Here is a 26,016-nt window from a genome sequence, read left to right as displayed (position 1 = left end):
TGGGCTTAGGAAATAAGTTATAGAGGGAAAGGATGGGCTTTTGGAACTTGGGAGAGAAGAATGAATGGTAAAGCACCTAGGGCGTGGGGGAGGGAGAAAGGGGAAGGCCCCGGCGTGGTCCTGGGAGGTGGAGATTTTAGGGGAGGTTCCAGGGGGAAGGTCTCAATAGAATGGTAGCTTTCAGCTATGGGGTCACTTGTCTTTTTTTCTGGGCCTGGAGCTTAAATAAAACTGAGGCCTAGATGCGACCTCAAGGGAGAAAAGGCCAGGTGTCCAAACCACATAACCAGGAGGGATATGCTTGGGGAGGAAAGGTCACCCTGGAGCAAGGTCCCACCCTACAGTTGCCCAGTGCTAGGGACCCAGGGCTTTCTGTCCTGGTGACCTTCTGTACCTGGCCCACCGCCCTTGCTCTGCTCATGTCTGAGGACCACAATTACATTGGTGATAGTCCAACACCACACACAAACGGGGCAGAAAATGGTAAAAGAAAATGATATCATGTTTTAAGGAAGAAAATGCTATGTAGAAATGAAGCCTGAACCAAAGCACTCTAAGGCCCTGAGTGTCACACATGTTGAGTAGGTCTTAGCTGTGTCTTAGAGCCCTAAAAAAAATCCCTTTACACAGCACATGCCGGAGTAATGCTTTTTAACAAATTGGCAGAGCTACAGAAATAGCCTAAGAGGTTCAGTTTTCATCAGTGGGAATGGATTTCCTTGGGGAAGGCAGAATGGAAATGGTTTTTGTTTTTTCTCCCCGGCAATAACAAATTTATATTTCATCTTTTCTTTTCCATTACTTTCGCACTCAATTATAATTTATAATTAAGGCCTTGAGCCCGGTCCCAGCAAAGTTAACCAGCAGCCTTCCCGCTGAGCCTCGTGGGAGCCCCTGGGACCCGGGGAAGCGAAGCCTGGGAAGGCCGCCGGTGCGCGGCCCCCCGGCCCCCGCCGCCCCGGCCGGTGCGGGAGGCCCGCCGCGCCCCGCCCACTTCCGCTTCCCGCCAGCCCCGCCGCTGGGCTCCGGGCCGCGGGGCCGCCCGCCGGGGACCCGGGCGGGGCGGGGCGGAGGGCGGCGCGGCCCACGTGGGGTGAAGCGGCCGCCCCGCCGCGGACCGGAGCACTGCTGGCGCCGGAGCCCGAGCAGCAGCGGCCCGTCGGCGCGGCGGTGAGCGCGCCCCGGCCTGGCGCTCCGGCTGCGGGGAGCCGGCGGGAGCGGGGCGGGCGGGCCTCGGCGCCCGGGCGGAGCGACCTTCCCGGCAGCGGGCGAGGTGGCCAGGCGGGCACGCGTGCCCTGGACCCGCGGGTGGCCCCCGGCCCATGCCGCCCGGGCTCGGCGGCGACTCGGGGCGCGCTCCCCGCGGGAGGCTCCGCGGTCGGTGCGGGCGCCTGCGGTGCGGGGCGCGGGGGACCGGGCGCACCTGAACGGAGACTCGCGCAGGTGGCCGGGCCGAGTCGGAGCCGGGGAGTTGTAACTGGGCTCCTTGGGGGGCCCTCGGGCGGCGAGGACCCCAGGCCCGGGGAGGAGTGGCTCGCGGGCCGCGCGGCGGTGGAGCTGGTGGGTGTGCACCCTGCGCGGCGCTGCCCAGCCCGCACCTGCCTCAGGGCTGCTGCCCCGGGAGCTTCGCGTGGAAGGCGGCCTTAGATTCTCCCTTAGAGAGACCAGTTCCCCAGGGGCAGCTAAGAGGTATGACCAGCGCTGTTGTCTGTCCCGAAGTCCCACCTGGTGCCCTTTTAAAGGGCAAAAGGGACGCTGAAAAGGTTCAGTTTTTATATTTCAGGTGGTGCCGAAGGCTTATCAGTTTAACTCACACTGATCAGTCTTGTAAGCCCTATGTTTCCTTCAAGCCAAAGCTACTCATAATTTGAACCGATTGCTCACACTTTGTGTCTTAATATCCCCATTACTGTTTACTATCCTAATAATTCTTCAAGTAGTTATTTGTAGGATTTGACGTGTTTAATAAGTTCGGCTTATCTACTAGTAAAGGGGCTGGTTCCACAGTGATGGCATCTAATCCGGTGTGCCTTTCTTTCCTTCTGAAAAGAAATGTCCATTCCAAAAGGAATGAAGACACTGAGAGGCCACATTGCATCTGCCCTGTTTGTGTGACTCCTTAAAAAAAAATTTTTTTTTAATGTTGATAGTATTATAGATCTTTCCAATGCCCCCCCCCCCCCCCCCCCCCCCCCCGACTTAAGTTGAACCTCCCTCCGCCCAGCCCCTATGTGTGACTCCTTGATGCACATTCACAGTTCATCTTCCTCTGGCCTCAGTTTTCCACGTGGAAAAGGGGGAGTTTAGATTATGGTCTTGACATCCTTCTCCAGAAACTGGATGGCCATCACCTTATCAGTCATTGGTACTGTCTCTCCAGGCCTGTCAGTAATGTTATATTGTTGTCATGTCCTTTAAGTACTGTGATTTCGTTGTTGCTGGTTTTAAATTTTTTTGTAAAAAAAAGTTAGATTCTTGGTCTGTGGTTATTGGCAATCTTCTTCAAGTGGTTAAGATTATTTTCTTCTGACCTTCAGTAGATGGTGTTCATCACTGATCCAACCCCTCCCACTCCCCTGACTGGGAGCACACAGGTCTTCAGTGTAATGGGGATAAAAACTGTTCCTTGTTGCTAGAGAAGTCACTTAATTACTTTGAAAATCATGCAGCTTTAGGGGTCCAAGGAGCCATCCTGCTGGTGGCAGAGCAGGCAGGCATCCAGACTGGGATGTCTCACTGGCACAGCTCCTAACCTGTTTGTTGTTGTTTTCCAGCCCAGCTGTTTTGTGACCTCTGAGGGACCCTGCACAGGCTGCTGTCTGAATTTAGAACTGAGCCTAGTGGAGTGATGGTCCAACTTAAGTCTCTGCAAAACTAATTTGATGTGGCTTAGGATGCCAGTGGCTAACTTATCTGGCATTGGTTTCTAAGGGTTTCAGAACGGTGGGATTGAAGTGCCCCTCACCAGTGGCTGTAACATTGATACCCAAGGAAGGTTTCTGATCTGTGAGCTTTTTGTGAGGAGATGGTGGGAAAGTAAAAAGGGAGGCCAGTCACTAAGCAGCGCTGACATCTTGAGCGGATTTCCCAGCACCCAGAAGTTCAGGCCCACTAACCAGGAAGCTGGTTTGGAGAAAGGGAGGCCTGACTGATGGTGAACTCTTGTCTCCTCCCAGGGATATGAGGCGCCCATTGTAAGCCTCAGAGAGCTGCCTTCTACGGAGCCCAGCAGAGGAGTGGGCAAACATGAAGTCCAATCCTGCCATCCAAGCTGCCATCGACCTCACAGCAGGGGCCGCAGGTAATCCAGAGAGAACTCCATCCTCTCCTCCTCAAGTGCTTCTATAGTGAGATCCAGGGAAAGCACAGTGAAAATATTACCTTTGTCACCCCAAAATCAACATGGCTTAACTCAGACTGAATCCATTTAATGGAAGTGTAATATTGAATTTTGAGCATAGCAGAGGTAGACTAGTTCCCATTATATTAAAACTGTATGAGTCAGGCCCTGACTATTGTAGGTCAGTGGTTAGAGCGCTGGACCATGCACCAAAGGGTCACTGGTTCAATTCCCAGTCAAGGGTACATATCTGGGTTGCAAGTTCCAGCCCCAGTTGAGGTGTGCCAGTGACAGCCAATTGATGTAGCTCTCTTACTACATTGATGTTTTTGTCTCTCCCCTTCTTTACCTCCTCTCTCTCCCCTCCCTCCCATTCTCTCTAAAAACCAGTGGGAAAATATCATTGGGTGAGGATTAACAAAGTATGAGCCAAGGTGCAGGGTGGGAAGGTGTCCAGTTTACAGCTGGAAAACATTGCCCCTCAGAGCTGAAGTCCCTGTTCTTTGTCCCATGGCTGGACGTGCAGGTTACGTGGGATTCACTCCAAGCCCGGCAGTTTTCAGAGCCCTTTCGGTGTAAAAATAACACCACGCCATGTCTCCAGGGAATCCCAGTTACTGTCTTTACTACGGCCAGGGAAGGAAAGGAGGACAGCCTTTAGAAATACCTTTGGTAAATGAGACTGGCATTCGCTGTATCTTAGAGCCCTGAAAGGTAAGGTGAGGCCCTAGGATTTGCTGGGGAATGGTGGGCTGGGCCTGGGCCCGAGCCCCAGAGCAGACTGTGGCCCCATGGGGTACAAGTAAGTACTCCCTGGCACAGCTCCTAACACACAGGCTGTTCTCTACACAGGTCACCTTTGCTCAGCCTGATGCAAAGGACAGAATGGGAAGTGGATGCTGGCAACTTGTTCCCCAGATGCCTGTGTTATGTTAGGACTGGGGGAGCACTCTAGTGCTCAGACTTCCCAGATGAAAGCCTTGCTTTATCCTTGCCTCTTACACCAAAACTTATCATGGGTTGCATTACCGAAGAATGGAGAGGCTAGAGGGGTGGGTTGCCATTGTCCTCTTAGCCAATGGGGCTTTGTGGCTCAACAGATCAAGTGCATTCACATGGTCACCTACTCATCCTGCCATTCGCTTCATTGTAAAAAAGGAATTGCATTTCAGAGAAGAACCAAGTGTTTTCCCATGAACCAAAGGTCGGCCAAGGTAAGCTAATGAGGAAGGCTGGAAACAGCCCACAGCAGACACTGATAAGAAGTGCAGGGCAAGGGCCTGGCTCCCAGGCAGGCGCCCATAGGGAGTATCCCAACCCAGGAGCCGGGGAACCTTTTGCCTTCTGTGTGCCTCTGGGTCAGCTCCTCATCCTGCCGTGCAGTCCAGGGCAGCCCCTCAGACCTCGTGCCCTGCCCGCCCGCCTGTCCGCCACATTTGGACACTGACGCCGAAACATGGAATCATGTGGTCTCTGCAATAGGCTGATATTTAACCACATGAGAGATTTTCAGCTTTTGGAATTTAACGTCCTTCAGTCACTCTCTCAAAGATGTCAGATCTGTTGTGAGAGAGTTGAAGAGCTTTCCTTTTCCAGGAAAGGCATTTGTATGTCGCATTTATAACTTACAGTGGATTTTAAAGCTATAAATTACAACCGTATTGTTGGGAGTCTGGTGTGTAAAGCATTCGCTGGTGACTGAACATGTAGGGGCTCCTACACACGCTAACAGTTACTTTTCCTGAACACGGAGAGTGTTTCTTCCCGCCCTGGACACACAGGGCCGCCTTTCTCTGAGAGGGCCCTGCTCTGGGTCATTGAACTTCCAGGAACAACAGGCTTCTCTTCAGGAGCCTGTTTTCAACCTGGTGAGGGACTTGTGAGTACTGAGCAGAGGAGGCTCCTGGCAGTGACCTGAGAACTCCCCCTGTGGAATGCAAAGGGGAAGCAGCCATTCCACATTGGCGGGTCTTACTCTTCAGTGATGGTGCTAGAAGGGCCGTTAGAGGCCACTGGCTCTAATGCTCATTCCAAACATAGAAAAGGGGCCCAGATGGATTTGCTCAAGCTTGCACAGCTTGATGGTACACAGACAAGGCTAGGACCGTGGCTGCTTGGCTCCTTGTCTAGTTCTGTTGTCCTCTTTGCATTAAAAGTTCGTAACGGGCCAACAGCACTCCTGGACGTGGGGCTAGTGTGGAGCCTTCACTGCCCAGCTCTCTGCAGGGGGAAGCTGTTGGGCTTCGGGATTTTTATGCTGGCCAGGAGCAGAGGGGCCCGAGTGTTCTGTGAACACGCCCACCCATGGAAGTGATTAGCATGTAAGAGCAAGCCAAGGTGATGGTGTAACACACACAGGTGCTTCTGTAGCTCTCCTGTTTCTTTTAAGCAAACCTCCCCACCAAGCAGATCTTTAGTAGCTGTCTGTCTGCAGCTACTGTAAGAGTCTAGGAGAGGATCGAGAGCCCCGACAGCTAGAATGCGGAAGGAGTTGAAGAAGATAGGTAACTGGATCTCAAAAGTGTAATCTCACTAAGGGGAAACCATGGCAGCACTTGAGTAGTTTAAGAACTATAAAATGACGCACCCCTACTCTGCTGCTCTGTTGCGGTATGCTTGTTTAACCAGCAAAGTTGAGGGATATGCAACTTTAGATCAGTAGTCAGCAAACTCAACGGAGCCAAATATCAACAGTACGAATGAAATTTCTTTTGAGAGCCAAACTTTTTAAACTTAAACTTCTTCTAACGCCACTTCTTCAAAATTGACTCGTGCAGGCTGTGATATTTTATGGAAGAGCCACACTCAAGGGGCCAAAGAGCCACATGTGGCTCGTGAGCTGCAGTTTGCCAACCACGGCTTTAGATCATTGAAGTTTATCCTCTCAAATGCCAGTGTTTTTAAATGGGAATTCTTTGACAGTGATACAGCTCTGTGCTGTTAAACTGAACATTTACTGACTGCCTCCAGAGGAGGTTGAGGTTCTCACCTCTTTGTGGGTGCACCAAGTAATTCTGGTTCAAGGTCTGCTTCTCACCTCTGCTCTCCCTGTGAGCTGTCCTTCACCAAGACACTGTCCGTGCCTGATAGACTTCCTTAGCACCTGACTACACTGCATCAGGACTGAAAATTCATAACAGCAACCTTGGTAAAGCATAGAGTACATGATGCGTTGAGTGTCTCCTGCAGAATAAAATGCAGGGCCCACTGTGATGCCTATGAGAAAATGCAGAGACTGTTTCCATGTGTTCAAGGAGAATGAGATGCTCAGAGGTCTGTGGTGTAAGCATGTGGAGAAATATTTAATTCCTGTAAATTATTCTTAGCTTCATTGACTTGGTAGTTATCTGAGGGGACCTGCTAGCCCCATTGGTTGGTGCTGGTGTTCAGAATACAGCTAGAATAGCAGTTGCACCCTGGCTGGTGTGGGAACTGCACATGGGAAGAAATTATCCAAAGATCTTAATATGCATACTAGAGGCCCAGTGCATGAATTTGTGCACCGGTGGGGTCCCACATGCAGTTCCCACACTGGCCAGGGTGCAACTGCTATTCTAGCTGTATTCTGAACACGTCTTTCCCTCTGATAAGTGGTCACCTACTTGATGGGCACGATGAGTGCCTCGACAGTATCATTTGTGTGTGATAAGTTATATTGGAATTAGCTTACCTTCATGGCTGAAAGGAGAGAATTATAGTTAGCATTTGAAAATTCATTAGCCTCCTACCTTCTTCCTGTTTAGAAATGTAACTGTTACAGATATGCAACAAATGCATATTACTAGTATAGTAACCTGTGATGTCTGGACCATTTAGGATAATTGTTAGACTATGGAAAACTTCCAGTTAAAATATTAATGCTCTGAATTAAATGCTTTATTCAGTTTATCTGCATCAAAGTTATCTAAATTATGTACCACGTTTAAAAATTCTGACATTCGCCGGGACCGGTTTGGCTCAATGGATAGAGCGTCGGCTTGGGGACTGAAGGGTCCCGGGTTCGATTCCGGTCAAGGGCATGTACCTTGGTTGCGGGCATATCCCCAGTGGGGGGTGTGCAAGAGGCAGCTGATCGATGACTCTCTCTCATCGATGTTTCTAACTCTCTATCTCTCTCCCTTCCTCTCTGTATAAAATCAATAAAATATATTTTTTAAAAAATTCTGACATTCACCTCTTCTTTTGGAATAATTAAATTATTGTGAGATAATTAGGATCTTATTTTATTATGGCCCATTAGTACTTAGAAGAGGATAGCTCTAATAATAGTGATGTTTTATTAAATTGTATTCAGAATTAGGGATAATTAGATAAGACCAGACAGAAATGTGTTAGTACTCTCCTAAAAGAGCAATCGGTGGTGATAGGGTCAGAAATAATCATATCTGTGATTGCTTGAGAGAAGAGATCAAACAGTTTTCACATTCTTTGGAAATGGCTGTTTATTTCCCAGTAATTAATTGGGAGTTATTCTTAGCAGCCCCTCCCTGATCTCTATTTTCTACAACTGAGTTGGAATAACTATGCATAATGTTAAAATTATTAACTTGTTAAAGTTAAGAAATTGCATTTCTTAAACTAAAAAAAAATGTATTGGGGTGACTTTGATTAATAACATTATATAGGTTCCAGGTGTATGATTCCGTAAGACATCATCTGTATATTGCATTGTGTGCTCACCACCACTATCCTATAGTTTAGTCTCCCTCCATCACCGTATATTTGACCTCCTTTATCCTCTTCATCCTCTCTCCACCCCATTACCCTCTGATAAACCTTCATACCATTGTGTCTCTGAGTTTGTTACTTAAATAGTTTATGCAATCCTTCTCTTCAGTTTTGATTAGGGTTTAATAACCTTATCAGTGGTTATGCTTTCCAACACAAGCAGGAGATATCTGAGATATGGTGGCCTTGCAGGCCTAAGGGAAAGTAAAACATTAGCCTGTGGCAGTTCGCAAAATACAGATCCAATACAGGATTTGGGGATATAATAGGGTCATTTTAGGTCTTTCTTTTTCTTATGTTCAGAATTTTTCTTGAAGTGATCTTTGGATTTTCTGTATTTAATACTCTTACTGTATAAAAGCAAATAAATACATGATTTTTGCTAAGCAAAGGTACATTTTAGTTCATTCCCTATCTGAATACAAATCATGTATTGGTAGAGTCCAAATAGAGACTTTCTTATAGGCTCAGTTACTTAACTCTTCAGGGATTAATTAGCCACTCTTTTCTTTATCTGTGGCCTATTCCTCTGTTATTTCTCTGGTAGTCACCAGCACCAGGCATTAGGCAAAGAAAAGTGATTAACTCTTTCCAGACTTCCCTCCCCTTCCTTTTTTATGGCTACATGCGCGTACACACACACATACACACACACACACACTCACACACAGCAACTGCTTTAAAAAAAAAAATTCCCTCCTGAGGATATATATTTTTTAATTGATTTTAGAGAGGGGGAAAGAGAAACATCAATAGTTTGCCTCCCGCATGCATCCTGTCTGGGAATTGAACCCACAACCCTTTGGTGCATAGGACGACACTCCAACCAATTGAGCCACACTGGTAAGGGTGCTATTTATTAACCACTTGCTATGTAGCCACCATTATGTTAAGCCTTCTCATCCATTGTTATATTTGATCCTTACCCTAACCCTACTAGGAATTGAGGCTGGGAAGTTACATCACCTGTCTCACTTGTCCAGGATCTCACAGCAGAGCCAGGCTTCAAGCCCAGATCCCTCTGACCCCATTGCCAGTGCTACTAACATGCCACACCTTTGTATCAGTGGCTTTGGGCTGTTGAATACACATTAGTGTCTCTGCCATGTGAGTTCTTTCAGGGCTGGAGCTGGGGCCTGCACACATGTTGTTATTGGACTGGGTGAGAAGGTTTGGGGGAGCAGGAGTGCTGGGGTAGGCTGCCTGTCCCTCGTTTCCACGGGCGATGGAGTCTGCACTCTATAATGTAGCTGTAGACGTGTGCTACCGAAGACTTCTGTCCTGTTGCAGGGGGCACAGCATGTGTGCTGACCGGGCAGCCCTTCGACACAATGAAGGTGAAGATGCAGACGTTCCCTGACCTGTACAAGGGCCTCACTGACTGCTGCCTAAAGACCTACTCACAGGTGGGCTTCCGGGGTTTCTACAAGGGGACCAGCCCAGCGCTCATCGCCAACATCGCCGAGAACTCTGTCCTCTTCATGTGCTACGGCTTCTGCCAGCAGGTGGTGCGGAAAGTGGTGGGATTGGACAAGCAGGCAAAGCTGAGGTGATTGAAGACACTGACACTTTTTTGATTTGTAAAAAAGCAACACTGTTGTAGAGTCAAGATTTTATGATACTTTATGGAGAGAATGTTTCCTTTTTAAAAATAACTACTTTCTTTCAGGTTACAAATAAACTAGAGGCCCAGTGTACAGATTTGTGCCGGTGGGATCCCTCAGCTGGCCTGTGCCCTCTTGCAATTCAGGACCCCTAAAGGGATGTTGGACTGCCTGTTTCGGCCTGGTCCCTGCAGGCCAGGCTGAGGGACCCTACTGGTGAACAAATTCATGCACTGGGCCTATAGTATGCATATAAGATCTTTGGTTACTTTCTTCTCACCTGCACTCTCCCCCTCCTCCCACCCCTTACGCCTCTCCCCTCTGAGATTCATCCGTCTGTTCCATGTTTCCATGCCTATGTGTTGAGTGTCTGCCCCCTGATGGTCAGTGTGTGTCATAGCTACTGGTTGAAAAGTCGCTTAGGCTTTTATATATATAGTGATTGTATTGGAATGTACATTTGCATTACACAATGGGAGAGTTGCCGACTCACCCTTAGGCATCGGTATTCTTCAGGGGAATGCTTTTAAGGTGCTGATGGTAGGGCTACTTCTCTTATGGGCAGAGGTGCTAGACTAAAGCCGTAGGTGCAACTTGTGACCCAAACTTTAGATTCTACTTCATCAGCAAAATGAAGAATCTTAGAAGAGATTGCCTGAACCAAATAGCTTTGAGGAGAGACTTGGAATTTTAGGAAGGGCCATAAGCATCTGAGGAATTACTGGTGAATCTTCTTTGGCCAGGTCTGCCACAAACAGCAAACTTTGGCTTGTGTTCTGTCTTTCTTGGGCATTTATTATACACAGACTAAAAAGAATTTAAAAGCCCCTGGGATGTTTATCCCTGCCTCCTTTGCTCATTGCCATGTTTGAAATAACTTAAAACTATTCTATCAGCCTCATGGTTGCAAAGGGCAGGCTTATTGGTTGTTTTGGTAGGAATTTGAAATCTCATTGCAATTAAGGTCCTATGTGACTGAAGTTAGGTTCGTTTTGTACAGAAATGTTCTCTTGGAGATGCCTAGAGGTCTGAGCATGCTCCCTTTTATATGAAGGAATTCTGTTTTTTAAAAGCGTGGGGCTGGATGAGCTCACTCATGGAGACAGCATCTATAAAGGGCTGAGCACTGAACCTGGACCCTCCAGTAGAGAGGGCCAGGAAAAGGAGAGGAAGTGAAGAAATAAGCAGGAGACAAACCAGGAGAGTGAGGTTTCTCAGAGTAGAGACTGACAGGAAGTTGTGACTGCTGCTCACCCCACTAGAGGAAGAGACTCTGGACTGAGGAGTCTGGAGTGTGAGCCTCCAACATCCTTAGAGAAGACGGGAAACAGCAACCACATGGGCTTCTGGAGGAGCCCTGCAAGAAAGACCCCTCCCTGTTTCCCTTGGCCAGCACTCTATTATCTTTTGAACTCATTCTTTTTCATCTTGCAGATCAGAGTTTGCTTGCCACCTGTTGGGGGAAATACTGCCTCGGAGTTTACAGAGCTCTGACATGTATGGTGTGTTTTTTAGCCCTGATGGTCCTGTGGGATGAGCAAAGTGGGTGTTATGTTTCAAAGAGGAAATGGAGTGCAAATACTCGCATGTTCAAAAGTCATGCAGTAATGGCGAGAAAGCCAGGGCTCCAGCCCCATCCAGCATTCTCCATAAGACCACAGTCAGAGTATTTTGTAGGGGCCGGATCCTGATAAGAGATGAGTAAGCAGAACATTGAAAAGAAGAAGAAACTGCTCGAGAGAACCTGCTGTGAACTGCTGCAGTAATATTGTAAATATTTGTCTGTTCTTGGTTTGAACACTGCCCTGCGTGGTGTCCTCTTTTGACCTTTAGCTGGACAAGATCTTACATGGCAGAATTGTTCAGGTACATTTTTGTTAAATAGGTGATAAACAGTCAGTTCTTGCAAAATCCTATCCTATGCCTGTCGCCATTTCAGTGCCAACTCTCAACGCTTAGTATAATTTAGGCCCAACCTGGGGCCTGTGGACCTCATTTAGTGCCTTGGTAGATGAAAGTATTTATTAGAAAGCCAAAGTCCAGGCAGATCTGATCTGGCCTTGTTGCCTTGTAACGACATGCTAGGTGTTTGTTCAGGTGTCCTAACCATTACCACATCTTAGATTGAATGGGCGGCTCCATTTACTGATGCCACCTTTGTTCCTGAAAACTTGGTAAACTGGTCAATGACCCTGATTGACTGTTGCCTGTCAGCGGGTTGCAGAGCGTCCCCAGGGAGGCCAAGTATGGATCTGCAGGCTGGCTGAAAGACGGCAGAAACCATTTTAAGTTTTGGTTTTGAGAACCGAGCACAGTAGGAATGGGGTGGGAGGGAGTGGAGTTGAGTGGCAGGCAGTTTCCACTTTGGAGAGCTGAGTGCCAGCATAGTTGTGTATCTGGCTGTGCTCTGGAATGGTCTGATGTTCCGTTCTCTAACATCAAAAGCGAGTCCATACTGTAGCAGTGTCTTCCTCTGGAGAGAAAGCCGCTCTGAGGCAGCCTTTGAGACCTAACACCAGTACATCCTTCTGAGGCATTGAGGCCAGGCTCCCAGGAGATAGGATACCAGGGGGGGATTGGAAGTAGCCCTTGATTTGACACTGCTGTTGGACATCAGTTTATTTCATTACTAGAGGTCTGGTGCATGAAATTTGTGCATGGGGGGAGGGGGGTGCGGTGTCCCTGAGCCTAGCCTGCACCCTTTCCAATCTGGGACCCTTTGAGAAATGTCTGACTGCTCTTTTAGGCCCGATCCCACTAAACGGGCAGTTGGACATCTCTCCCACAATCTAGGACTGCTGGCTCCCAACCACTCACCTGCCTGCCTTCCTGATTGCCCCTAACCGCTTCAGCCTGCCAGCCTGATCACCCCTTAACCACTCCCCTGCCATCCTGATTGACACCTAACTACTCCCCTGCCTGCCCAATTGCTCCTAAATGCCCACCCCTGCCGGCCTGGTTGCCCCCAACTGCCCTCTCCTGCTGGCCCAATCACCTCTAACTGCCCTCCCTTTCCAGCCTGGTTGTCCCTAACTACTCTCCCCTACCGGCCTGGTCTCCCCCAACTTCCCTCCCCTGCAGGCTTGGTCCCCCTCCCACTACCTTCCCCTGTAGGCCTGGTCATCCCCAACTGCCCTCCCCTGCAGGCCTGGTTCCTCCCAACTTCCCTCCCCTGCAGGCTTGGTCTCCCCTCGCCCCCCACTGCCCTCCCCTGTAGGCCTGGGTCCCTCCCAACTGCCCTTCTCTGCAGGCCCAATTACCCCCAACTGCCCTCCCTTGCAGGCCTGGTCCCTTCCAACTGCCCTCCCCTGCTTGCCCTCTTGTGACAGCCATCTTTGACCATATGGGGGCAGCCATATTGTTTGTTGGAGTGATAGTCAATTTGCATATTACTCTTTTATTAGATAGGATTAGTTTATTTTAACTTTAGGATAACTGAATGTGGCAGGTCTGTTAAGCTTCTGCTCACTTTGGAGAAAAATTGTAAGGGACTTCCTGCACCTGGGGCAGTAAGCTGAGGGGATTACTCCCTGGGGGCTTTTGGAAACCTGTGAGTGCTGCTGGTTGCCCAGTGGCAGCAGGATGCTGGCATTTAACAGGGGAGTGTCAGGGAGCCAGCTGGCCCGCCGTGCGCAGCTCGTTCTTCCTGCCCAGCGGAGGGTGTTCCACCCTGTGTGCCCTTGATGGACACTGCCCCACGGATGGAAGGGTCGTCTTTCCTGACCCCGTGAACTCGCAGAGAAGCCTTCCTGACAGTTTGTTTTTTAGACTTTCCACCGTAGTCTTGAGCTCTGTTGGAGTTCACAAAGCTGCTGGTGACTGGCTGGTGGCACTGAACGGATGTGAGATGAGGTGAAAACTTCTGTTTTTGTATTTATTTGCATTCATTCCTCTATTTTTTTTTCAACTTAGCCATTTTACCGACAACCATTGAACTTGCTGACTCACACTGGCTTTGCCCTCCCCTACATGCCCTCTGTGTTGCTGAGGTTTCTGGGAAATCTTTTTAGGATGAATAACTTTGGGGTTAAAAATTTATTTCTGGTTTTCATCTGTGGCAGTTATGTGTGTCTGTTCCAGGTTGGAAAAAAGGGATGGGTGTGTAGGGATGGCCTCAGAACCTAGTTTTATTTAAAGGTTAGTGAGCAAAATACATTGAATATTAACAGTGCATGTGTTAGGGTGGTAGGACTATGGGTAATTTTTTTTCTTCCTCTCCATGTTTTGTTTTCTATGTCATGATGTGGCTTAGTTCTGGCTGCTATAACTAAATACCATTGACTTGCAGGCTTAAACAACAAACATTTGTTTCTCATAGTTCTTCAGATTGGGAAGTCCAAGGTCAAGGTGCTGGCTGATTCGGTGTCTAGTGAGGGCCCTTTTCCCGGCTTGCAGAGGGATGCCTGCTTGTTGTGTTCTGCATGGAAGAGAGAGCACATGCAAACTAGCTCTCTGGTCTCTTCTGATAAGGGTACTAACCTCACCAGAAGGTCTCCACCCTCATGATTTCATCTAAACCTAATTTACCTCCCAAAGGAATCTTCAAATGCCATCACATTGATGTTAAGGCTTCCAAATAGAGTTTGGGGATGGCAGACAAACACTCAGTCCATAGCATGTGACCAATGAAAAGAGCATGGATTTTTCCATCAGGCCTACCTGGGTTTGAGTCCTAGCACTGCCACGTGGGAGCGGCACATTATCTTCCTCATATGGAGACTGGTGTGTTGCTGTCAACCTCACAGGGCTGTGCAGTCCTTAGCTAAAGCAGCCTGTGCAGATTCCCGGTGGGCACTCAGGAACGCTCTCTCTTATGCTTGCTCTCTACCACCGGAGCTGCAGCATGGTGGGTGCCGAGTGAGTGAAGAACGGCACCGGTAATGGCCGCCTGCGCCTGTGCTTGTGTCCTTTCAGCGATCTGCAGAATGCAGCCGCCGGTTCCTTTGCCTCTGCGTTTGCTGCGCTGGTGCTCTGCCCCACTGAGCTCGTGAAGTGCCGGCTACAGACCATGTACGAAATGGAGACATCGGGAAAGATAGCCAAAAGCCAGAAGTAAGCACCCCTGGGCACAAACAGTGGGTCTCTGTTGCCTTACTGTATTGAGTACTTCGTAATTTCATATTGTACTAAAATCAAGTAATAGATTTACGGTGTTTCTAATTTTCTGAATGGAAGAGGTGATGGTTGGACCCATCACCCCATCTGACTGGTGTTTAATACTTCAGAAGTGAAGAAGCCAGGAGTTATCCCCTCTGGCCTGTTGTGTGTGTGAGGCATGGTCTCCAACCAGGAGGGGAGGCACAGAGCCGGAGCTTGGTACTGAGAGCTGAGCTCCCAACTGAGCTCCCAATTGGAGATGAAGATTTGATGCCCGTTCCCAGCACTCACATGGGCGTTCAGGCTGATCATCCAGACCCCTGCTCCCTAGTCCTGTACGTTTACCTACAAAGGCTCAAAGTCTGAAAACCCAGAGAAGCCCCTGTCAAAGCTTTCTTCGGTGATCAAATGATCACTCTTCAACTCAGTCTTGAAAACAGAGTCTAGTTATCCTGTGAGTAATCATATGCAATATGATTTATTTGAATCAAAAAGTAATTGATTATCCTTGTTAACCTCAAAATTTGATTTTTCATTGTAACATCTGGCTGACAGAAGTTCTGGTGGTGGGCATGGCTGTGGTTAACTCAAAACCTGTAAGTCTGCTGGGAAAGCCAGTAGGTAACCATTTACAGTCTCCTCCCAGTGAGGATGGGGTACGTCACAGCACCCCGTTTCCTGCAGCCTTGAGATTCATTACAACCAATTTGAATCTATTAGTCATAGCCAGAGGTTCCAAAGTGTAAGTCTTTAAAACATTTTTTAAAATATATTTTTAATTGATTTCAGAGAGAAAGGGAGAGTGAAAGAATGATAGAAACATCAATGATGAGAGGGTCATTGACCGGCTGCCTCCTGCTTGCCCCCCACTAGGGATTGAGCCCACAACCCAGGCATGTTCCCTTGACTGGAATCAAACCTGGAACCCTTCAGTCTGCAGGCTGATGCTCTATCCACTGAGCCAAACCAGCTAGGGCTTTAAAACTTTTTAGTGAAATATGTTCACTCAGAAATCATAAGTGTGCGGTTTTGTATGTAGTCACACAATGATCATGCCTTTGTAACCAGTGTCCAGATTAAAAAACAGAACATGAACAGCACCCATAAAGTTGTCCTCATGTCCTTTGAAAGTATTTTTAATGCCGGGGTGATAGCCAGCATCTAGAAGGGTTCAGGAATCTGGAGAAGGCGCTGCGTGTACATTAATAAAGAGACTAGAAATATAAATTTGTAATCCAAGGGGGAGCCAAAGGAAGTTTAGCTGTAGTAGCTAAATTCTCTGTATCTCAGGACCCGGGGTTCTTTTTATTCCCACATTTTGCCTATAGCAAAGTAGATATACATACCAAAGGTAAGGTTGAGTATACAGTAGGCATTGTCAGTTTGGGGGGAACTGCCTTGGCTGTAGGCAATTACATGTCAATTGAAATGCCCTCAGCTGCATGGTGGCAGGCAATAATAGATGCAGATCTTCAGGTTTGGGGAAATGCCTTCGGCTGATCCAGTAGGCCAGTGTTTCCCAACCTTCTCTCATGATGAGAATCACCTGGTGGAGTTGTTAAAACACAGATTCCTGAATCCCAACTAAGAAGTGCTAAACTAGGATTTTTGAGAACATATAGGTAAAATTGCATACCTAACTTAGTGCTCTGTATATAACATCTGTGTTAGAGCACTAGTTAAGTATACAATTTTACCTATATGTTCCCAAAAATCCTAGTTTAGCACTTCTTAGTTGGGATTCAGGAATTTGTGTTTTAACAACTCCACCAGGTGATTCTCATCATGAGAGAAGGTTGGGAAACACTGCAGTAGGCTATAACATGTATTCAGCCCTGCTGAATATAGCAGCCCATCCACCTTTTGAGGACTTCTTGCATTTATTATGACATGCTGGAATTAGCCTCCAGCATAGTTTTAGTATTTTTACAGCAAGTAATTGTGGTTCAATTCCCCAGTTAGGAGGCAACTGATGGATTTTTCTCTCTTTTCCTTTCCTTCCTCTCTATAAATCAATAAAACAAACAAAAACAAAAATACCCATGTCTTTGGGTAAGGATTAAAAAAAATTAAAGTGGATCCATTTAAAAAACAAAACAAAAAACATTGGCCTGAGTAGCTCAGTTGGTTAAGCATTGTCCTGTGCACTGAAAGGTTGCAAGTTCCATCCCAGTTGGGGCATGTACAGAAGACACCTGATAAATGCTTCTCACATGGATGTTTCTCTCTTTCTCTCCTACACATTCTTCCTCTTCCCCACCCCCCCTCTTTCTGAGCATGTCTTCTGGAGAGGCTTAAATAAAAAGCCCTGGCCAGTTGCTCAATGGTTAGAGCATCAGCCCATGCACTGAAGGGTAGAGGCTTCGATTCCTGGGTAAGGGCACATAGATTGCAGGTTCAATCCCAGCCCCATTGGGGTACATGTGGGAGACAGCCAATCAATGTGTGTCTCTCACATCTATGTTTCTCTCTTCCTTCCTGCCTCTCCCTCCCTCTCTTTTTCTCTGAAAAGCAATGGAAAAAATATTCTTGGACAAGTATTTAAAAAAAAGTAATTGTTCGATCCAAAGGACTTTGGAAATCAGACACCTTGCACAAAAGTAAATATTAGGTGACTATAGTGAGGCATAGCAGTGTCCACACAGTGGTATGCAATAGTTTAAGTTGACTTGGATTGGGAGGCAGGCTGATTGTGTTAAATTGGATAACTTTGTACATGCATTATAGAATGAGAGCTGTGTTGCTGGAAGGACCTAGCTAATGGTAATGCCTAGAAGCCTTCTGAAGTCCTCAGAGAGAGTTAACCATTAAAAGCAGTGGCCTTTACTACCTCAGGCTTAATCCTGCATTGGTCCAATGCTGAGAACAAAGTGAGAAGCTAGAGGAGTGTGTGGTTTTGGTTTCTTGCTGTTTGGCGGGACCAAGTCTGCTGTGGCACACACCATGAGGAAGAGGAGCCCAGGTGGAAAGTGCCCTGTGTTCTGGCTGCTGCAGTACTCTGATCTGCTTGAAATAAAAGTTCTTGCATACCTTCCTTTCTAAGAACGAAATTCTTGGTGTGTGCCTGACAGGAACTGTATAGAATAGCTTTGGTCTTATCTTCAAGTAGCATTTACTCCCTTGCTCATTTCTCTGTATTAATACAAGACAAAACAGCCCCTAAAACACCTGAACAAATTTCCTCAAAACACCAGATCCAAAGAAGATTAAGAAAATAGGAATTGAGGGAGGTAAGGGATTGGGCAGGTAGAGAACCTTTGTTCTTGCTGAGTTTGGATGCTCCTATTGTAACTTCACTTATTTACAGTTGAAAAAATGGGTATTAGTTCTTTTACATTGTTGATAATATGACTTCTAGAAATGTATTTCTTTATCATAGAATAGTTTAGGTGATAACATTGTCATCACATAATTGTATCTGTGCTTCACTAGATGTTTCCTTCCCACAGAAGTCTTTCAGTCTCAGAATTCTGGGTCCTGTTTGTAAAATCAGCTGTTTTCCTCCTAGAGCTTAATCAGGCCTGTTGATTTGGGTGCTAACGCCGGTATTGTGTTTAACACTCTTCCTCTGTCTCCTTCCAGTACAGTTTGGTCTGTAGTGAAGAGTATCCTTAGAAAGGATGGCCCGTTGGGCTTCTATCATGGACTCTCAAGCACTTTACTTCGAGAAGTACCAGGCTATTTCTTCTTTTTCGGCGGCTATGAACAGAGTCGATCGTTTTTTGCTTCAGGGAGATCAAAAGATGAACTAGGTAAATGTATTCACATTGGGCTTGGCAGTGTCGGCTTTCCAATAGTGTGGTTGCTGCAGATTTCATGCACTCTGCACCCTTTGTGGGGGCCACCTGCACTGGGATTTCGGGATCCTGGGAAGCAGTGTGGCCCTGGCAATTGCAGGCATCTTCCTCTGGGTGGCGCTGGCGGCCGTTGGCACCTTCCTCTCAGCTTGGTAATTTCCCCAGGACAGGCTGAAGCAGTGCATCCCAAACTTCTCCGTTGTTATAACATTTATTAATTTGTTCTGGCTCCATCTTAGACGTGAGGAAATACAGAAATTCCTTTCCCCATGGGAAATCATCAATAAATAGGAAAATCACCTTAAATTATCTTGCAGTAAGCTTAAAATTTGGTAATAAATATTGATAGTGTTTGAGAGCAGTGAAATTATAGTTCTTTCTAGCTTATTCTATTCAACTGCGTAACACAATATATCAGTGTTTGGTCCACATGAGTGTGATTACTTTTTCCTTAAAACCTCCCTTCAGTGTTTTGGACCTATTCTAGGGTTAGTCAAGCTCCCAGGCTTACCTTTTCTGTTTCATAGAACAACTTTTATTTTCCACAATAAAGGAAGAATCAAAGCTGTCAGGCTTTAAATTATTACAGTACTTCAGAATGAGACAGTTGAAAAGAGGCCTTTGTTTCAGTGCTCTCTCATCTCATTCCTCCGAGTAGGGCATTGCTGTGCTGCTGGGGGCCTGCTGGTTCCGTGTGGACCAGCCCTCTGGAGGGTGGGCAGGAGGGCCGCAGAGCCACAGTGACCAGCCTAATGCGACCCTCACTAAGTCTACCGTGTGGGTGCTCTACCACACACAACCTGTGCTCTTAGAGTTTGACAGTCGCTTCAGAATTGTGTTCCACAGCATTAGCATTTTTATTCTCACCTACCTGCAGCCACTGCCTTAACCTCTCGAAATGTCACATCAGCTGTTTTTGAGATTAAATACCGTTTGCTTGTTTTCTTCTCTAGGCCCCGTCCCTTTGATGTTAAGTGGTGGAGTTGGTGGAATTTGCCTCTGGCTTGCTGTTTACCCAGTGGATTGTATCAAGTCTAGAATTCAAGTTCTTTCCATGTCTGGAAAACAGGCAGGATTTGTTGGAACCTGTATAAGTGTTGTGAAAAATGAAGGTGGGTCTGCTATTGCACAAACAGAGCACGTATGTATGTCATATTTCACTGCTGGTCTTGTTGCAGTGTATCATGTGTATAATTGGTCTCTGCCCCTTCTCATATTCCTTGTCTAGCACTATATGTTAACCCATGATTGTGGATTTGTTTCCAATTCCCTTTCTTTAGCTTGCTTTCATTATTCTCAAGAATGTTTAAAGTTCTTATTCCTAACCCTTGAGCTAGGTACCTGTTAGAATGCTCTGTTCTAAATAGCCTAGAGGGAATTATTGAAGAGTGACTTGGTTTAAGGGGACAGATGTTTTGAAGTTAGCACCACTTGTTTTATGTCATATAGATATTTTCAGATGACCCTAAGAGAACCACTGAGGGATATAAAAGAATGTGCACCATGCTTAATCTTTAGTCTCCTGGAAGTAGAAATGCACTAAGCAACTTCTGAAGGTGATTTTTTTTAAATCAATTTTTAGTTATGTAGGAGGATGTAGATTTTCTGCTTAATGTTTGTATAAAGCCAGTTTTATGCTACTATAGTGAGTGAAGATCTTCCTTCCAGCATCCTCTATACATCTTAAAGCTGGATATGAGAACTCCTCTTTCATGATTTTAAAAGGGAGAGCACAATAACAGTATGCAGGAATTGTTTTAGAATACAGACATCTTGTATATTACTAATAGGTAACCCCTCTTTAAATTTACATAACACCTTATAGTTTTACAAAGTACTTATACCTCCCTATATAATTGGATCTTCATAAGGCAATGCTAAAACTAGAAATGCTCTTTTCACTTGCCCTATGCCTCGTCTTTGTCCCCCAGGCGAAGCTATAAGACTACTGCGGTCTGTGGCTCTGTGTTCGCCTCTGTCTGCCCGAGTGAGGCCTCAGTTCTGCCAGATCCACCTACCAGGAGTTAACCAGGCATGGGATTGGTGTATGTTACCTGAGCATCAACCAGCTTTGCTCAGAGTCCTGACATTGTCTGGTTTCCTATAGTCTGTTTAGTTCCATTAGCCAGGGGAAATTTGGAAATAAATTCTTCATGTGTTGGTTTTTAATGCCATTGTATTAAGATTTGTAAGTATAAAAATATATATGCTAGGCAGCTTCATGGAATATCTCTAAGGAAGGGATTCAGTCTTGGATCACCCTTTTGTCTTCTAGGAATAACGGCCTTATATTCTGGACTGAAACCTACTATGATTCGAGCGTTCCCTGCCAATGGGGCACTATTTTTGGCCTATGAATACAGCAGGAAGTTCATGATGAGCCAGCTTGAAGCAGACTGAACTATTCTAGTGAACCTGGATCCAAGTACAAGTGTTTGAGGACTATAATTCATCTCAGGGTTTCATGAAGTACAAGACCAGTGTGGAATTATTTTTAATTTCAGAGTATTTTGTTGTCTTCCATTCTTCTACCCTAAATCTTAAACTTCATGGAAGGACCTCAATTTTACATAATCTGATTTCTGTCCATAATTGTACTGAAATAGAAAAGCTGCTGCTGTTGTCCTTGGTTGGACATACAGGGTGAGCCTCTGGCCCTGGGTACCTAATCTGACAATCTAAATATAATCAGGGATTTTGCATAAACTTGTATTATACATGCAGTTTGGATGGTTGTGTGTTGTGAATGAAGCATAATTTTGTTCTGTGTTTAATCAGATCATGCCAGAAAAACCCAGAGGTAACCATGTTTCATGAAGATGGTTATGATTACTTAACCCATTCTAGATATATGGTCGCTTAAAATCTGCTTAACACATTCACTATACCAAGTGGTTCAAGTTTTTAAAAAGGATTCCTGTGGTGCTTGAAAACCAATATATCCATAGATCTTAAAGAGAATATAATTGTATACTGATGTGGCTTCCATGTTTCTGATTTAACTTTCAGAGTAGGCATCCTGGATTTTTTCCAAGATGCTCTATTGATAAAATAGTGCCATTTATTTTTTTGATGGGATTGTATACTCTCTGAAATATTGTTGGGTGTGGCCTAGAGTATCAAGCCTTTGGAAAGCTGCTTGGCCTTCACTGTGCCGACTTCCAGCCTCCTCTCACAAAGAGCTTCCCTCTGCGGGGCGTTATGCTGCAGGAGGGCCTGCGGAGAGGGGGTGGTGCTGCTGTCTGTGAAGACCTTGTGGCCCACACAGCCCTTAGCTTTGGTCTCTGGGTCCTGGCCTGGAGAGGGTTCCAGAGTATTCTTTGGGCCACTCAGTCATTGCCTCCACCAATCGGAAACCCGTCCTGGGAGTAGAGTGCCAAAGCCAAGAGAAGTCCTTGTTCCCTGCCTGGTGATGGACAGTACTCCTGGATGGAGTCCTCTCCACAGAACTAGACAAAACGTAGTGTTTGCACTCTACAGTGAGTAACGTCAGGGCTGATCCATTCTCAAGTTTTCCTTGGAGTCCATATCTCCAGCGTGCTTTGGCAGTGTTGGAGCCCCTTATATCTGGTACTGGCAGTCATTGAATTTTAATGATGACTGTATGTGAGGTGTGACTTTATAAAGCAATGAAACAAAGTAATTTTTATCAAGCTATGCCATATGTATGCAGTAATAGCAACAAAACTCATTCATCTGATTCCCACAGACTTGGAGATGGTAGCTGTTCTTTGGCCATCTGAATGGTACTTCACCTGAATAGGCTAGAAATGTAGTACTGGCTTCCAGCAGGGAGCGAATTGCTCAGGGTCCCTGGTCCCCCTGTGTGGTGCCCGTCAGCATGTCAACACTGTTGGGGGTAGACCTCACATGTCCTCCTTAAAAGGTTTAACTAAATATCTTCAATAGAAACAGTCTGAGGCAAGTAAGAGTGAGTGTGAGCAAGGAATGGGAAGTCAGAGGAATTGATTTTTCATTCTATTGAATTCATCGTGTATAATTTGTACCATTTCAGATCCGTACTCCAGATAAAAATATGGTCACTGTGTTTAGAGAAATTCTAGTGTTCTATATCATTAAATTATTTGCCTAATATTTGAGTATATGAGTTCTTTATATACACTGCAATTAGGAAACTCAATTCACTAGAGTTATTATCTCCATCAGGCTGTGGATGTGATATGTCTTATTTGGCAGGTTACTATTCTTTTTCTTTAAATAGTTGAATTTCTTGCTATTAAGTTATGGATACTGTTCTGGATTATTAAATTACATTTAAGAAAACCAGTATCAAAAACAGAAAAGCCCTGGCCGTTTTGGCTCAGTGGATAGAGCAATGGCCTGCGGGCTGAAGGGTCCCAGTTTGATTCCAGTCAAGGGCACGTGCCCGGGCTGTGGTTCAATCCCCAGTGGAGGGTGTGCAGGAGGCAGCTGATCAATGATTCTCTCTCACCACTGATGTTTCTCTCTCTCCCTTTCCCTTTATCTCTGAAATAAATAAAAACGTATATTAAAAACAACAACAAAAAAAGAAAACCAGTATCATTCTGATACATTCTAAGTTAGTTTCTTGTGTTCAAAATAGTATTCACACTGAGTTCTAAGACAGCAGTCCCCGTGAGACCCTAAGCAAGTTCTCTAAGAGAGGAAGCAGACGTGTGGCCACTCATTGCCAGAAATTCTGATGAATCTATGTGGGTTAGAGAAGAAAAACCCCAACTGTATCTCCTTATTTCAAAGGGCAAGATAATTAAAAACCGGGGTCTGCCAGGATTGAAAAAGATAGGTCTGACTCCTCCATGAGCCCCTAAGCACCCCCCCATTCAGTTAGCCTTCCCCCTGACGGGCCCTGTGGAAACAACACAGCCTGTTCTGCCACAACACGATTCTGTAACTCCAAGCAACTGGGAATAATGCGTCATAACTTGGAAGGACCTTGAGAGGGTCCTCCAAGATCTCTTCCTTCCGGGAGCCAGGTTGGGGAGAGTAGGATGATAACTTTTGTCAAAAGCAAACGGCCCTCAGTTGGCCTGCTGCACTGGCAGCACTGGCCCTTTGTGGGCTATTTTGAGAAAAAAAGAGCACCTGTGCCGTGCTGCTTTGGCTCCCTCCAGCCCTTCTGTAGTTAAGATACTGCCCAGTTTCCCCTTTTAAAAATACTGGGGCAACCTCCAGGCATTCTGAGCTGCCACCTGGGTGGTTAGTGGTTAATGTGCTGGTTACGTTTGTTAGTTGGAATGGTTTGCCCCAAACCTCCAAACCCCCTTAACTCCCAACCCGGCTTCCCCCGAGCAAACCATTTTAGTCTGCTTTTTGCAGAGTGCAAGGTTTTTCAGGAATGAGTATAGTGTGTTTTAGCAGAGCACTTTTATTAGTTGCCAGCTTTGTTTCCCGATGAATTTAACTTGGTCTGGATCAGTGGTCAGCAGACTCATTAGTCAACAGAGCCAAATATCAACAGTACAATGATTGAAATTTCTTCTGAGAGCCAAATTTTTTAAACTTGAACTTCTAACCCCACTTCTTCAAATAGACTCGCCCAGCCATGGTATTTTGTGGAAGAGCCACACTCAAGGGGCCAAAGAGCTGCCTGTGGCTGGAGAGTCTCAGTTTGCCAACCACAGGTCTAGATTGTTGATAGCCTTGCCAACTAAAGGAAAAATCACTGAAGTAAGGATAATTTCAATAGAGCCAAAATAGAACTGCTTTCAAGCACAATCGTGGCCTTAAGGTACAGTGGCAGTGAAAGTACTTAGAATAGCACTGGGTACCAAAGAGAAAATGATTCCCTTTGGACACAGAACTAGAATAAAAAGGTGACCTTCCTTCACACAGTCCCCCAAGATTCTGTATCCGTCATGTTGACCAAGATTCTCCAGTCTCTCGTGTCTGTGTGACTACAGGAAGCTCGTCGTGCCCTGCAGTGCTTGGAGAGCAAGAGAAAAGCATGTGTTTGGGGGGAGGGGCTGCTGTGTAAACATGTCTCTGGGTTTAAGAGTCTCTGCTGTCAATCTGATATTTGTTAGTTTGTAAATCAAGAGAAAGAAGAAAATAGAAATTACCTTCTAATCTGAAATTATAAATGTGAAACAAAGGGAAAAAATACTTGTCCAAAAATATATAAGTAAATGAAATAAACTCACAGTATTAGGGGGAATCACAATTTTTAAATATTTCAGTTATTTTTATATGAAAGTTTTATTTAAAGTTTTTAAAAGCGATAACTAACGTTCCTGTGTATTGTGTTCCAAATTTATCTCAAAACTTTGAAGTATATTCCTTCAAAAAGGAAAATAAAATCACCATTGACATTTTCTTTTGTATATATTTACTAAGTTTAATAGTATTCTCAAGAACATATGTACACATATGTAAATATAAGTTTACCAGCAAGGAAGAGGGTTTTGAAGATATAAATACATAGCAGGGACTGGGAAGAATATGATTCTATCCTAGAAGGAGAGGTACACTTAAATCAGATATCAGGTACAAGTTAACGTCATCAAAATAAGTTTCAACTGCAAACTCTGGACGATAAATTTTCCATGCTTTTGGCTTATGGGGATTATCCAATTCACTTCTTGAAAGATAAAGCCTAGAATAGAAAAAAAATTACATTTTAGGGCTTATAGAAAAGCCAGTTAAAGCACCCTTTTTCCAGGCATTAAAAAATGATTTGCTGGCCACGATTAGTTTCTGTCCACTTTTCTGTATGCTCCCACACTCTTATGGAGATGCAAAATATCTTAATTTTCATTAACAAACACAGAGTAACAATATGTCACTTTTAACATTGCCTTGTATGGGATGAATAAAAGACATCTGGGTTTAATAAAGTAAATTTTTATGTGACAGAAATCAGCCATAGAGAATAGGTGTGTATTAAAACCATGAATAAAATGCTGAGTGTCTTTTCAATGATTAAGTTGGCATTTTAGCTGATAACAATCTCATAACTAATAAAAACAGCTTTACCAAGAAGCATGGAAATTTCAATGTTGAAGAAATCTTTAGAAACATGTGAAAGTGAGGAAGAAAGTGATCTAACTGTGGTTGACTCTCCAATATGAACATGGTCTTTTAAAGAAAAAGAAAAAAAAAGTGTTCTTATTAGCAATTACCACTTCTGAGGAGTCCCACCAAATGAAGTTCCACCCAGATATCTACTTTGCCTTTGTTGTGAGTTAAAGTTTATTGTTTGTATACATTCAGGGGGAAAAAAAACTAGTAAAAAATTTTTCAATCTAAAATTCATTCTATCCAAATCCATTAAATGTGTATACATTATAAGTATGTAGATTAGATGTTCAAATTTCCTGTTGCCTTACTGGACTCAAGTATACAGTTCAGATTTGAAGAACAGGCTAGGTTTATGCAATGAGAACTATCAACTCATGCCAAATACAATCACAACTGCTTCAAAACTCATCTGCATGATTTTTTAAAAAAC

At 45.3% G+C, this 26,016-nt stretch overlaps 2 protein-coding genes across 4 annotated transcripts in view; one reads left to right on the top strand and one right to left on the bottom strand.

Moving 5' to 3' along the window:
* The first annotated feature begins 1,010 nt into the window (after positions 1-1,010).
* SLC25A15 (solute carrier family 25 member 15) lies at positions 1,011-22,661 on the top strand. Of its 3 annotated transcripts, XM_084879478.1 has the most exons (7): positions 1,012-1,170; positions 3,177-3,301; positions 9,359-9,617; positions 14,587-14,724; positions 18,352-18,521; positions 19,520-19,678; positions 20,842-22,661. In XM_084879478.1, the coding sequence occupies exons 2-7, from the start codon at positions 3,247-3,249 to the stop codon at positions 20,964-20,966; spliced, it is 906 nt and encodes a 301-aa protein (XP_084735604.1). In that variant the 5' UTR covers positions 1,012-1,170; positions 3,177-3,246; the 3' UTR covers positions 20,967-22,661. The 3 variants fall into 3 exon arrangements, with proteins under 3 accessions (XP_084735606.1, XP_084735604.1, XP_084735605.1); XM_084879480.1 differs by lacking the exon at positions 14,587-14,724 and having other exon boundaries at positions 1,011-1,170; XM_084879479.1 differs by lacking the exons at positions 1,012-1,170; positions 3,177-3,301 and adding an exon at positions 6,840-8,911.
* A 117-nt stretch (positions 22,662-22,778) lies between these two features.
* Positions 22,779-26,016, bottom strand: part of LOC311619659 (phosphatidylinositol 3,4,5-trisphosphate 3-phosphatase TPTE2-like) — a gene marked incomplete at its 5' end in the record, with an annotated part of 63,033 nt that continues 59,795 nt past the window's right edge. The window contains one exon of the mRNA XM_084878231.1: positions 22,779-25,161. Coding sequence (XP_084734357.1) covers positions 25,014-25,161 — 148 coding nt within the window. The 3' untranslated portion in view covers positions 22,779-25,013. The remainder of the gene's footprint in view (positions 25,162-26,016) is intronic.

Source organism: Pipistrellus hanaki (assembly GCF_964339955.1).
Source record: "Pipistrellus hanaki genome assembly, chromosome: 3".
Classification (NCBI taxonomy): domain Eukaryota; kingdom Metazoa; phylum Chordata; class Mammalia; order Chiroptera; family Vespertilionidae; genus Pipistrellus; species Pipistrellus hanaki.
Note: the sequence above shows the minus strand (reverse complement) of the source record. Positions and strands in the feature narration are given on the sequence as shown.